The sequence below is a fragment of the Oncorhynchus nerka genome, linkage group LG9b, assembly GCF_034236695.1.
Source record: "Oncorhynchus nerka isolate Pitt River linkage group LG9b, Oner_Uvic_2.0, whole genome shotgun sequence".
Classification (NCBI taxonomy): Eukaryota; Metazoa; Chordata; class Actinopteri; order Salmoniformes; family Salmonidae; genus Oncorhynchus; species Oncorhynchus nerka.
This window is the reverse complement of record NC_088424.1, coordinates 41,463,225-41,477,114: the sequence shown is the minus strand read 5'-3', so window position 1 is coordinate 41,477,114 and position 13,890 is coordinate 41,463,225. Positions and strand designations below refer to the sequence as shown.

General features: G+C 49.1%; 1 protein-coding gene across 4 annotated transcripts in view; it reads left to right on the top strand.

Moving 5' to 3' along the window:
• Window positions 1-13,890, top strand: part of LOC115117557 (supervillin-like) — a 156,846-nt gene that overhangs the window by 137,896 nt on the left and 5,060 nt on the right. For all 4 annotated transcript variants that reach the window (XM_065013711.1, XM_065013713.1, XM_065013710.1 and 1 more), the window contains 3 exons: window positions 393-536; window positions 697-818; window positions 8,500-8,655. In XM_065013711.1, coding sequence (XP_064869783.1) covers window positions 393-536; window positions 697-818; window positions 8,500-8,655 — 422 coding nt within the window. The remainder of the gene's footprint in view (window positions 1-392; window positions 537-696; window positions 819-8,499; window positions 8,656-13,890) is intronic.

Below are 13,890 nucleotides of genomic sequence, written 5' to 3'. Positions count from 1 at the left end.
ATTATACCATAGTAATACATTACATCTGTAAAGACCTGTACTGAGCCTCCCAGTCTGGTGAGTCCCATTATACCATAGTAATACATTACACCTGTACTGAGCCTCCCAGCCTGGTGAGTCCCATTATACCATAGTAATACATTACACCTGTACTGAGCCTCCCAGCCTGGTGAGTCCTATTATACAATAGTAATACATTACACCTGTAAAGACCTGTACTGAGCCTCCCAGCCTGGTGAGTCCTATTATACCATAGTAATACATTACACCTGTAAAGACCTGTACTGAGCCTCCCAGCCTGGTGAGGCACTCAGCATTAAGGAGATGTCCTGTCTGTTGGAATGTTGGTTTACAAAACAGCTGCTCTGTCATAACTTCCTCTTCCTGTATAGCTCTGTTCCTGGTGGATAACTTCCATGAGGTGTACCTGTGGCAGGGCTGGTGGCCCCAGGACAGCGAGAACCCCAGCTCCACCAGGATAAGATGGGACATGGACAGGAAGTGTGCCATGGAAACGGTGCTGCAGTACTGCATGGGTAGGATACCTGATGATGTTATCATCTCTGGCCTCTCTGTTAACATAAGGTGCTTGATCTTACATCTTAAACACTTTGAACCTTGCACCCGCAGACCTTTTCACTTAGGGCATGTCTCTAGTTAGGATGTGTTGCTAAACGTGCTGACTTCCTCCCGCAGAGAATAATGAGAAGAAGTCTCAGAAGTCGTATCTGATCCATGCTGGTCTGGAGCCTCTCACCTTCACCAACGTGTTCCCAAGCTGGGAGCACAGAGAGGACATTGCAGAGATCACTGAGAGGGTGAGTTATTCACTACACTGACCTGCCAACCCTTATACACAAACACACACTGACCATAAGGGAGAGTTGGATAAGTTGAGACGTTTTTTACATCCAGCACCACTACGTCAAGGGAAACATAGTATTATTTCTAACAACGATATCTATACTGAACAAAAATATAAACGCGACATCTAAAGTGTTGGTTTCATGAGCTGAGATAAAGATCCCAGAAATTAAGCTAATTTCTCTCAAATTTTGTGCACAAATGTGTTTACATCACTGTTAGTGAGCATTTCTCCTTTACCAAGATAATCCATCCGTCTGACAGCTGAGGCATAATCAAGAAGATGATTAAACAGCAGGATCATTACACAGGTGCACCTTGTGTTGGGGACAATAAAACGTACAGTTTTGTCACACAACACAATGCCACAGACAGGGGCGCCACCAGGGATTTTGGGCCCCATGAATAGATATCACATTGGGCCCCACCACCACAGACCATACCAAACCTGTGCAATTATTGTAACCACACCTCCAGAACCCAATCGACCCATTCAAAGCTTTAAATAACTCTACCGTTGCAGGCTTGTAACTCTCTTGTAGCCAATATTTACTGTTCGATATTTACTGACAGCGAGCTGTGAAAATATAACACTGTGCAGACATTCATGCATCATTCTGCATACAGTGGAATTCACTATTCGATGCAAGACTGATACCCTCGATAAGAAATGTGCCATATTTTACCGTCTCTAAATGTCATTTTAATGGTACATTCTTGAATGGAAAATTCTCTTAACATTAATCATTAACTTAAAATAAATATAACTTAAGTATACATTAACCTGTTCAATTAAATTAACATGATCATCTATAGAATGATATAACAAACAAAATAATAAAATCAGCAGCAGATTTTTGAACTAGGTATACACACCAACTAGACAATAAGCAGCTGTAGAAATGGAAATGAAAAGGCCTGATGGTGGCGCTAGAGTAAAGGTCAAGAGGTCACCAAATCAATAGGTTTCTTCCACTTGGTCTTGATTGTGCACAACAAATGTTATGGTCAATCCAGCCATTACTTTGAGATATATCTTGTTCTCAGTCTTGTTCTCAGCCGGTGGGCATCATGTGTGTAGTGATCCAGTATCCATAGTGATGCCATTTAACAGTTATCACTGGCCCTTGCTGAGTCTTACTCACCAAGAGCCCAGCGCTGAGCCTTCTTGCTAGCAAAGTCACTGATCAAGTCTTTGAAGTCCAGCTTTCTAGCTAACTGACTTTCAATGTATATTATGGCAAGACTGCACAGCCTGTCCTGGGACATAGTGGACCTCAAATAGATGTTTTTTTTTAATCCGTTTTTTAGTTTACTGAAAGCTCCTTCGCCATCAGCAACCGTCACAGGCAGTGTGGAAAATATATGTAAAGCAATGGACACTTCTCCCAAAATGCTTTGCAGCTGCATTGTACAAATTGCATTCAGGAGACAAGATAGGGGGGACAGTGTCAGCATATACAGTGTCCAGGTGTCAGGAGACCAAGAGGGGACAGGTTAGGAGGGGACAGTGGCAGCATATACAGTGTTCAGGTGTCTTACTTCATGATGAAACTCGGGTGTCAGATCTCTGGAATACTTCATGATCAGTGGTTGGCACACAGAGGGGACTTTATCCTCACTAATCTGACCAACTTTCAGAACAGCAGAAAACTATTCTACAACTTTTGCAGTGGTGTGGAACCTAGTGTCCAGGTCACTTATGATGTCATCCATAGCAGTAAAAACACTGTGTTCTGGAACCTAGTGTCCAGGTCACTTATGATGTCATCCATAGCAGTAAAAACACTGTGTTCTGGAACCTGGTGTCCAGGTCACTTATGATGTCGTCCATAGCAGTAAAAACACTGTTTTCTGGAACCTAGTGTCCAGGTCACTTATGATGTCGTCCATAGCAGTAAAAACACTGTTTTCTGGAACCTAGTGTCCAGGTCACTTATGATGTCATCCATAGCAGTAAAAACACTGTGTTCTGGAACCTGGTGTCCAGGTCACTTATGATGTCATCCATAGCAGTAAAAACACTGTGTTCTGGAACCTGGTGTCCAGGTCACTTATGATGTCGTCCATAGCAGTAAAAACACTGTGTTCTGGAACCTGATGTCCAGGTCACTTATGATGTTGTCCATAGCAGTAAAAACACTGTGTTCTGGAACCTGATGTCCAGGTCACTTATGATGTTGTCCATAGCAGTAAAAACACTGTGTTCTGGAACCTAGTGTCCAGGTCACTTATGATGTCATCCATAGCAGTAAAAACACTGTGTTCTGGAACCTGATGTCCAGGTCACTTATGATGTCGTCCATAGCAGTAAAAACACTGTGTTCTGGAACCTGATGTCCAGGTCACTTATGATGTTGTCCATAGCAGTAAAAACACTGTGTTCTGGAACCTGATGTCCAGGTCACTTATGATGTTGTCCATAGCAGTAAAAACACTGTGTTCTGGAACCTGGTGTCCAGGTCACTTATGATGTTGTCCATAGCAGTAAAAACACTGTGTTCTGGAACCTGGTGTCCAGGTCACTTATGATGTTGTCCATAGCAGTAAAAACACTGTGTTCTGGAACCTGGTGTCCAGGTCACTTATGTCGTCGTCCATAGCAGTAAAAACACTGTGTTCTGGAACCTGGTGTCCAGGTCACTTATGATGTCGTCCATAGCAGTAAAAACACTGTGTTCTGGAACCTGGTGTCCAGGTCACTTATGATGTCATCCATAGCAGTAAAAACACTGTGTTCTGGAACCTGGTGTCCAGGTCACTTATGATGTCATCCATAGCAGTAAAAACACTGTGTTCTGGAACCTGGTGTCCAGGTCACTTATGATGTTGTCCATAGCAGTAAAAACACTGTGTTCTGGAACCTGATGTCCAGGTCACTTATGATGTCATCCATAGCAGTAAAAACACTGTGTTCTGGAACCTGGTGTCCAGGTCACTTATGATGTCATCCATAGCAGTAAAAAACACTGTGTTCTGGAACCTGATGTCCAGGTCACTTATGATGTCATCCATAGCAGTAAAAAACACTGTCTTCTGAAACACTGTTGCTGCACTGTCCTGAGCTGTCTCCTCTTGAGAGGTCTCATCATGGAATCTCTTTCTCTGGCAGCTGTGTTCCGTGCTAAATTGAGGTGCAACATCCATTTGCGTAGCAATCAGTGTTGCCTCAGACAGGAGAGACTCTCATCCATCTCTAAGAGCCTGCATCTCTTCCTTTAAGGCTCTGATATTGGCTGCCTTCTGTGTCAAGTGAGATTTTTCCTGACTGGAGAATCACATACCTGTCGTCAATGCATTGCAGTACCTGCAATTATGCCAACTTGACATGTCATTCAACACAATGCTGCTCACCTCCTTCAGTTGGGAGTAGGGCTGGTTCAGGGGTATGGGGAGACAGGGCTGGTTCAGGGTTATGGGGAGACAGGGCTGGTTCAGGGGATGGGGAGACAGGGCTGATTCAGGGGGATGGGGAGACAGGGCTGGTTCAGGGGATGGGGAGACAGGGCTGGTTCAGGGGGATGGGGAGACAGGGCTGGTTCAGGGGGATGGGGATACAGGGCTGGTTCAGGGGGATGGGGAGACTGGGCTGGTTCAGGGGATGGGGATACAGGGCTGGTTCAGGGGGATGGGGAGACAGGGCTGGTTCAGGGGATGGGGAGACAGGGCTGGTTCAGGGGTATGGGGATGGGGGAGATGGGGCTGCTTCAGGGGTATGGGGAGACTGGGCTGGTTCAGGGGTATGGGGAGACTGGGCTGGTTCAGGGGTATGGGGAGACGGGGCTGGTTCAGGGGTATGGGGATGGGGGAGACGGGGCTGCTTCAGGGGTATGGGGAGACTGGGCTGGTTCAGGGGGATGGGGAGACGGGGCTGCTTCAGGGGTATGGGGAGACTGGGCTGGTTCAGGGGGATGGGGAGACAGGGCTGCTTCATGGGGATGGGGAGACAGGGCTGGTTCAGGGGATGGGGAGACTGGGCTGGTTCAGGGGATGGGGAGACTGGGCTGGTTCAGGGGTATGGGGAGACTGGGCTGGTTCAGGGGTATGGGGAGACAGGACTGGTTCAGGGGATGGGGAGACTGGGCTGGTTCAGGGGATGGGGAGACGGGACTGGTTCAGGGGATGGGGAGACTGGGCTGGTTCAGGGGGATGGGGAGACTGGGCTGGTTCAGGGGATGGAGAGACGGGGCTGGTTCAGGGGGATGGGGAGACGGGGCTGGTTCAGGGGGATGGGGAGACGGGGCTGGTTCAGGGGATGGGGAGACGGGGCTGGTTCAGGGGGATGGGGAGACGGGGCTGGTTCAGGGGATGGGGAGACGGGGCTGGTTCAGGGGGATGGGGAGACGGGGCTGGTTCAGGGGAGGGGGAGACGGGGCTGGTTCAGGGGGATGGGGATGGGGAGACTGGGCTGGTTCAGGGGTATGGGGAGACGGGGCTGGTTCAGGGGATGGGGGAGACGGGGCTGGTTCAGGGGATGGGGAGACGGGGCTGCTTCAGGGGGATGGGGGAGACGGGGCTGCTTCAGGGGTATGGGGAGACGGCTGCTTCAGGGGTATGGGGAGACGGAGCTGGTTCAGGGGATGGGGAGACGGAGCTGGTTCAGGGGGATGGGGAGACTGGGCTGGTTCAGGGAATGGGGAGACTGGGCTGGTTCAGGGGATGGGGATGGGGAGACTGGGCTGGTTCAGGGGTATGGGGAGACGGGGCTGGTTCAGGGGTATGGGGATGGGGGAGACGGGGCTGCTTCAGGGGTATGGGGAGACTGGGCTGGTTCAGGGGTATGGGGAGACGGGGCTGGTTCAGGGGTATGGGGATGGGGGAGACGGGGCTGCTTCAGGGGTATGGGGAGACTGGGCTGGTTCAGGGGATGGGGGAGACGGGGCTGCTTCAGGGGTATGGGGAGACTGGGCTGGTTCAGGGGTATGGGGAGACGGGGCTGGTTCAGGGGTATGGGGATGGGGAGACTGGGCTGGTTCAGGGGGATGGGGAGACGGGGCTGCTTCAGGGGTATGGGGAGACTGGGCTGGTTCAGGGGATGGGGAGACAGGGCTGGTTCAGGGGAGGGGGAGACAGGGCTGGTTCAGGGGGATGGGGAGACAGGGCTGGTTCAGGGGTATGGGGAGACAGGGCTGCTTCAGGGGTATGGGGAGACTGGGCTGCTTCAGGGGAGGGGGAGACAGGGCTGGTTCAGGGGATGGGGAGACGTGGCTGGTTCAGGGGATGGGGAGACTGGGCTGGTTCAGGGGGATGGGGAGACTGGTCAGGGGGATGGGGAGACTGGTCAGGGGGATGGGGAGACGGGTCAGGGGGATGGGGAGACGGGTCAGGGGGATGGGGAGACGGGTCAGGGGATGGGGAGACGGGTCAGGGGGATGGGGAGACGGGTCAGGGGATGGGGAGACGGGGATGGGGAGACTGGTCAGGGGTATGGGGAGACAGGGCTGGGTCAGGGGTATGGGGAGACAGGGCTGGGTCAGGGGTATGGGGAGACAGGGCTGGGTCAGGGGGTATGGGGAGACAGGGCTGGGTCAGGGGGTATGGGGAGACAGGGCTGGGTCAGGGGTATGGGGAGACAGGGCTGGGTCAGGGGTATGGGGAGACAGGGCTGGGTCAGGGGTATGGGGAGACAGGGCTGGGTCAGGGGTATGGGGAGACAGGGCTGGGTCAGGGGTATGGGGAGACGGGTCAGGGGTATGGGGAGACGGGTCAGGGGTATGGGGAGACGGGTCAGGGGGATGGGGAGACAGGGCTGGGTCAGGGGATGGGGAGACAGGGCTGGGTCAGGGGTATGGGGAGACAGGGCTGGGTCAGGGGTATGGGGAGACTGGTCAGGGGAATGGGGAGATGGGGATGGGGAGACGGGTCAGGGGGATGGGGAGACAGGGCTGGGTCAGGGGGATGGGGATGGGGAGACAGGGCTGGGTCAGGGGGATGGGGATGGGGAGACCGGGCTGCTGAGCCTGAAGCTGCATCTGTTGGGCCTGGCACCAGGCAGGGACAACTGATATAGTATGAATAGCTTGCTAAAAGTTTGCCTGAATTGATTAAATGTCGGCTGAAAGAGCCCACACAGCGGCACCAGCCCACACAGCGGCACCAGCCCACACAGCGGCACCAGCCCACACAGCGGCACCAGCCCACACAGCGGCACCAGCCCACACAGCTACAGTGCATTTGGAAAGTATTCAGGGGAGTTTCTCTCATTCTTCTCTGCAGATCCTCTCAAGCTCTGTCAGGTTGGATAAGGAGCATCACTGCACAGCTATTTTCAAGTCTTTCCAGAGATGCTTGATCGAGTTCAAGTCCGGGCTCTGGTTGGACCACTCAAGGACATTCAGAGACTTGTCCCGAAGCTACTCCTGCGTTGTCTTTGCTGTGTGCTTAGTCGTTGTCCTGTTGGAAGGTGAACCTTCGCCCCGGTCTGAGGTCCTGAGTGATCTGGAGCAGGTTATCATCAAGGATCTCTCTGTAGTTTGCTCCGTTCATCTTTTCCTCGATCCTGACTAGTCTCCCAGTCCCTGCTGCTGAAAAACATATCCACAGCATGATGCTGCCGCCACCATGCTTCACCATATTGATGGTGCCAGGTTTCCTCCAGACGTGTTGCTTGACATTCAGTTCAATCTTGGTTTCATCAGACCAGAGAATCTTGTTTCTTCTGGTGCCTTTTTGGCCAACTCCAAGTGGGCTGTCATGTGCCTTTTACTGAAGCGTGGCTTCCATCTGGTCACTCTACCATAAAGGCCTGATTGGTGGAATGCTGCAGAGATGGTTGTCCTTCTGGAAGGTTCTCTCATCTCCACAGAGGAACTCTGGGTGCTCTGTCAGAGTGACCATCGAGTTCTTGGTCACCTCCCTGACAAAGACCCTTCTCCCCCGATTGCTCAGTTTGGCCAGGCGGCTAACTCTAGGAAGTGTCTTGGTGGTTCCAAACTTCTTCCGTTTAAGAATGATTGAGGCCACTGAGATCTTGGACCTTCAATGCTGTAGACATGTTTTTGGTACCCTTCCCCAGGTCTGTGCCTTGAAACAATCCTGTCTCGGAGCTCTTCGACCTCATGGCTTGGTTTTTGCTCTGACATGCATGGTCAACTGTGGGACCTTATATAGACAGGTGTGTTTGCCTTTCCAATGTCCAATCAATTGAATTGACCACAGGTGGACTCCAATTAAGTTGTAGAAACATCTCAAGGATGATCAATGGAAACAGGATGCACCTGAGCTCAATTTCGAGTCTCATAGTAAAGGGTTTGAATACTTATGTAAGTAAGGTATTTCAGTTTTTTTTAAATGTTTTATACATTTGCAAACATTTCTAAAAACCTGTTTTGTCATTATGGGATATTGTGTGTAGATTGCTTAGGAAAATGTTTAATTGAGTTATTTTTAGATTAATGCTGTAACATAACAATGTGGAAAAAGTCAAGGGGTCTGAATACTTTTCTAATGCACTGAATGTGTATGTGACCAATTTAAAATGTGATTTGATTTACTAACCCACACAGCTACACACACATTAACAGTACTGTTCACACACACACACACACCTGGCCGGTTTAAATATACAGTAGTCTTATCCTCCTTTTTGGGACTATTTGAGTTGATTGTCTCGTGTGTGTGTGGTGTGTGTGTCAGGAGGTGGAGGTGTGTAACCAGATCATCCTGGTGGAAGATGTGCTGGCCAGGCTGTGCCAGAACACCTATCCCCTGGCTGAGCTGCTGGCACGCCCACTTCCTGAAGGCGTCGACCCCCTCCGCCTGGAGCTCTACCTATCAGACCAGGACTTTGAGGTGAGACCACACCCCCTGATCAATGATCATTCAGTTCTAACACACCCTGTGAGAATAGGATACCTTGATTTCAGGTTTAATGAGTTGGTTTCCCAGACCAATGTTAGGCCTGGTCCTGGAGTAAAAGCACTTTCAATGGAGAATCTCAATTTCTTAAAAGCACTTCTCTCTCTCTCTCCCACCATTCAACAAGAGGCCATCTCCCTCCGTGTGTTTATCTCTATTTACAGAATTCAACACATACACAGAGCACACAAACACACAGAGCACACACTGAGGGAGGACAGAGTGGGGTCCAACGTCAGCGCTCTCTCTGTGTACTCAAGAAATGAGTTCTCTCTCCCTGGGCGTCAGCGCCACTCCCCACACAGTCTGACCAATGAGGATAGAAGGCCAGAGAGATGCTTGGCCAATGAGAGAGCGAGAGACAAGGGGCTGTATGCATAATGCATCTCAGAGCGCTGATCTAGGATCAGTTGGCCAATAAGAAAGACCAGGGGCTGTTTGTATCATGCATCTCAGTGCTGCTCTAGGATCAGTTGGCCAATAAGAGAGAGACCAGGGGCTCTATGCATAATGCATCTCGGAATGCTGATCTAGGATCAGTTTGACATTTTAGATCACAATGAATAACGACAGGGAAGAAATGATCCTGGATCAGCACTCCTACTCTGAGATGGTTGATACCTACAGGCCCTAATGTCATTGATGTGATTCTCTCTACCATCATTACTTTACGCTCCCTGGCTATTGATGTAACATATACGCTGGGAGTCAGGAAGCAGGTACTATTGATGTAATATATATGCTGGGAGTCAGGAAGCAGGTACTATTGATGTAACAGATACGCTGGGAGTCAGGAAGCAGGTACTATTGATGTAATATATGCTGGGAGTCAGGAAGCAGGTACTATTGATGTGACATATATGCTGGGAGTCAGGAAGCAGGTACTATTGATGTAATATATACGCTGGGAGTCAGGAAGCAGGTACTATTGATGTGACATATATGCTGGGAGTCAGGAAGCAGGTACTATTGATGTGACATATACGCTGGGAGTCAGGAAGCAGGTACTATTGATGTAATATATACGCTGGGAGTCAGGAAGCAGGTACTATTGATGTGACATATACGCTGGGAGTCAGGAAGCAGGTACTATTGATGTGACATATACGCTGGGAGTCAGGAAGCAGGTACTATTGATGTGACATACACTGGGAGTCAGGAAGCAGGTACTATTGATGTGACATATACGCTGGGAGTCAGGAAGCAGGTACTATTGATGTGACATATACGCTGGGAGTCAGGAAGCAGGTACTATTGATGTGACATATACGCTGGGAGTCAGGAAGCAGGTACTATTGATGTGACATATACGCTGGGAGTCAGGAAGCAGGTACTATTGATGTGACATATACGCTGGGAGTCAGGAAGCAGGTACTATTGATGTGACATATACGCTGGGAGTCAGGAAGCAGGTACTATTGATGTGACATATACGCTGGGAGTCAGGAAGCAGGTGCTATTGATGTAATATATGCTGGGAGTCAGGAAGCAGGTACTATTGATGTGACATATACGCTGGGAGTCAGGAAGCAGGTACTATTGATGTGACATATACGCTGGGAGTCAGGAAGCAGGTACTATTGATGTGACATATACGCTGGGAGTCAGGAAGCAGGTACTATTGATGTGACATATACGCTGGGAGTCAGGAAGCAGGTACTATTGATGTAACATATACGCTGGGAGTCAGGAAGCAGGTGCTATTGATGTAACATATACGCTGGGAGTCAGGACCCAGGTGCTATTGATGTAACATATACGCTGGGAGTCAGGACCCAGGTGCTATTGATGTAACTTATACGCTGGGAGTCAGGAAGCAGGTACTATTGATGTGACATATACGCTGGGAGTCAGGAAGCAGGTACTATTGATGTAATATATGCTGGGAGTCAGGAAGCAGGTGCTATTTATGTAACATATACGCTGGGAGTCAGGAAGCAGGTACTATTGATGTAATATATACGCTGGGAGTCAGGAAGCAGGTACTATTGATGTAATATATGCTGGGAGTCAGGAAGCAGGTGCTATTGATGTAATATACGCTGGGAGTCAGGAAGCAGGTACTATTGATGTGACATATACGCTGGGAGTCAGGAAGCAGGTACTATTGATGTAACATATACGCTGGGAGTCAGGAAGCAGGTGCTATTGATGTAATATATGCTGGGAGTCAGGAAGCAGGTGCTATTGATGTAATATACGCTGGGAGTCAGGAAGCAGGTACTATTGATGTGACATATACGCTGGGAGTCAGGAAGCAGGTGCTATTGATGTGACATATATGCTGGGAGTCAGGAAGCAGGTGCTATTGATGTAACATATACGCTGGGAGTCAGGAAGCAGGTGCTATTGATGTGACATATACGCTGGGAGTCAGGAAGCAGGTGCTATTGATGTGACATACGCTGGGAGTCAGGAAGCAGGTGCTATTGATGTAACATATACGCTGGGAGTCAGGAAGCAGGTACTATTGATGTGACATATACGCTGGGAGTCAGGAAGCAGGTACTATTGATGTGACATATACGCTGGGAGTCAGGAAGCAGGTGCTATTGATGTAACATATACGCTGGGAGTCAGGACCCAGGTGCTATTGATGTAACATATACGCTGGGAGTCAGGACCCAGGTGCTATTGATGTAACATATACGCTGGGAGTCAGGAAGCAGGTACTATTGATGTGACATATACGCTGGGAGTCAGGAAGCAGGTACTATTGATGTAATATATGCTGGGAGTCAGGAAGCAGGTGCTATTGATGTAACATATACGCTGGGAGTCAGGAAGCAGGTACTATTGATGTAATATATACGCTGGGAGTCAGGAAGCAGGTACTATTGATGTAATATATGCTGGGAGTCAGGAAGCAGGTGCTATTGATGTAATATACGCTGGGAGTCAGGAAGCAGGTACTATTGATGTGACATATACGCTGGGAGTCAGGAAGCAGGTACTATTGATGTAACATATACGCTGGGAGTCAGGAAGCAGGTGCTATTGATGTGACATATACGCTGGGAGTCAGGAAGCAGGTGCTATTGATGTAACATATACGCTGGGAGTCAGGAAGCAGGTACTATTGATGTAATATATACGCTGGGAGTCAGGAAGCAGGTACTATTGATGTAATATATGCTGGGAGTCAGGAAGCAGGTGCTATTGATGTAATATACGCTGGGAGTCAGGAAGCAGGTACTATTGATGTGACATATACGCTGGGAGTCAGGAAGCAGGTACTATTGATGTAACATATACGCTGGGAGTCAGGAAGCAGGTGCTATTGATGTAATATATGCTGGGAGTCAGGAAGCAGGTGCTATTGATGTAATATACGCTGGGAGTCAGGAAGCAGGTACTATTGATGTGACATATACGCTGGGAGTCAGGAAGCAGGTACTATTGATGTAACATATACGCTGGGAGTCAGGAAGCAGGTGCTATTGATGTAACATATACGCTGGGAGTCAGGAAGCAGGTGCTATTGATGTGACATATACGCTGGGAGTCAGGAAGCAGGTGCTATTGATGTGACATATACGCTGGGAGTCAGGAAGCAGGTGCTATTGATGTAACATATACGCTGGGAGTCAGGAAGCAGGTGCTATTGATGTGACATATACGCTGGGAGTCAGGAAGCAGGTGCTATTGATGTGACATATACGCTGGGAGTCAGGAAGCAGGTGCTATTGATGTAACATATACGCTGGGAGTCAGGAAGCAGGTACTATTGATGTGACATATACGCTGGGAGTCAGGAAGCAGGTACTATTGATGTGACATATACGCTGGGAGTCAGGAAGCAGGTACTATTGATGTAACATATACGCTGGGAGTCAGGAAGCAGGTGCTATTGATGTAACATATACGCTGGGAGTCAGGACCCAGGTGCTATTGATGTAACATATACGCTGGGAGTCAGGAAGCAGGTACTATTGATGTGACATATACGCTGGGAGTCAGGAAGCAGGTACTATTGATGTAATATATGCTGGGAGTCAGGAAGCAGGTGCTATTGATGTAACATATACGCTGGGAGTCAGGAAGCAGGTACTATTGATGTAATATATACGCTGGGAGTCAGGAAGCAGGTACTATTGATGTAATATATGCTGGGAGTCAGGAAGCAGGTGCTATTGATGTAATATACGCTGGGAGTCAGGAAGCAGGTACTATTGATGTGACATATACGCTGGGAGTCAGGAAGCAGGTACTATTGATGTAACATATACGCTGGGAGTCAGGAAGCAGGTGCTATTGATGTGACATATACGCTGGGAGTCAGGAAGCAGGTGCTATTGATGTAACATATACGCTGGGAGTCAGGAAGCAGGTGCTATTGATGTAACATATACGCTGGGAGTCAGGAAGCAGGTGCTATTGATGTGACATATACGCTGGGAGTCAGGAAGCAGGTGCTATTGATGTGACATACGCTGGGAGTCAGGACCCAGGTGCTATTGATGTAACATATACGCTGGGAGTCAGGAAGCAGGTGCTATTGATGTAACAGATACGCTGGGAGTCAGGACCCAGGTGCTATTGATGTAACAGATACGCTGGGAGTCAGGAAGCAGGTGCTATTGATGTAACATATACGCTGGGAGTCAGGAAGCAGGTGCTATTGATGTAACATATACGCTGGGAGTCAGGACCCAGGTGCTATTGATGTAACATATACGCTGGGAGTCAGGAAGCAGGTGCTATTGATGTAACATATACGCTGGGAGTCAGGAAGCAGGTACTATTGATGTGACATACGCTGGGAGTCAGGACCCAGGTGCTATTGATGTAACATATACGCTGGGAGTCAGGAAGCAGGTGCTATTGATGTAACAGATACGCTGGGAGTCAGGAAGCAGGTGCTAGTGATGTAACATATACGCTGGGAGTCAGGAAGCAGGTGCTAGTGATGTAACATATACGCTGGGAGTCAGGAAGCAGGTGCTATTGATGTAACATATACGCTGGGAGTCAGGAAGCAGGTGCTATTGATGTAACATATACGCTGGGAGTCAGGAAGCAGGTGCTATTGATGTAACAGATACGCTGGGAGTCAGGAAGCAGGTGCAGATGGTGAGTTTAATAAAGAAACTATGCCGATGAACGAACATGAGAGAAAACAATACTACCTAATGATTGACTGTGATCTGAGGGATAAATAAAAGGGGA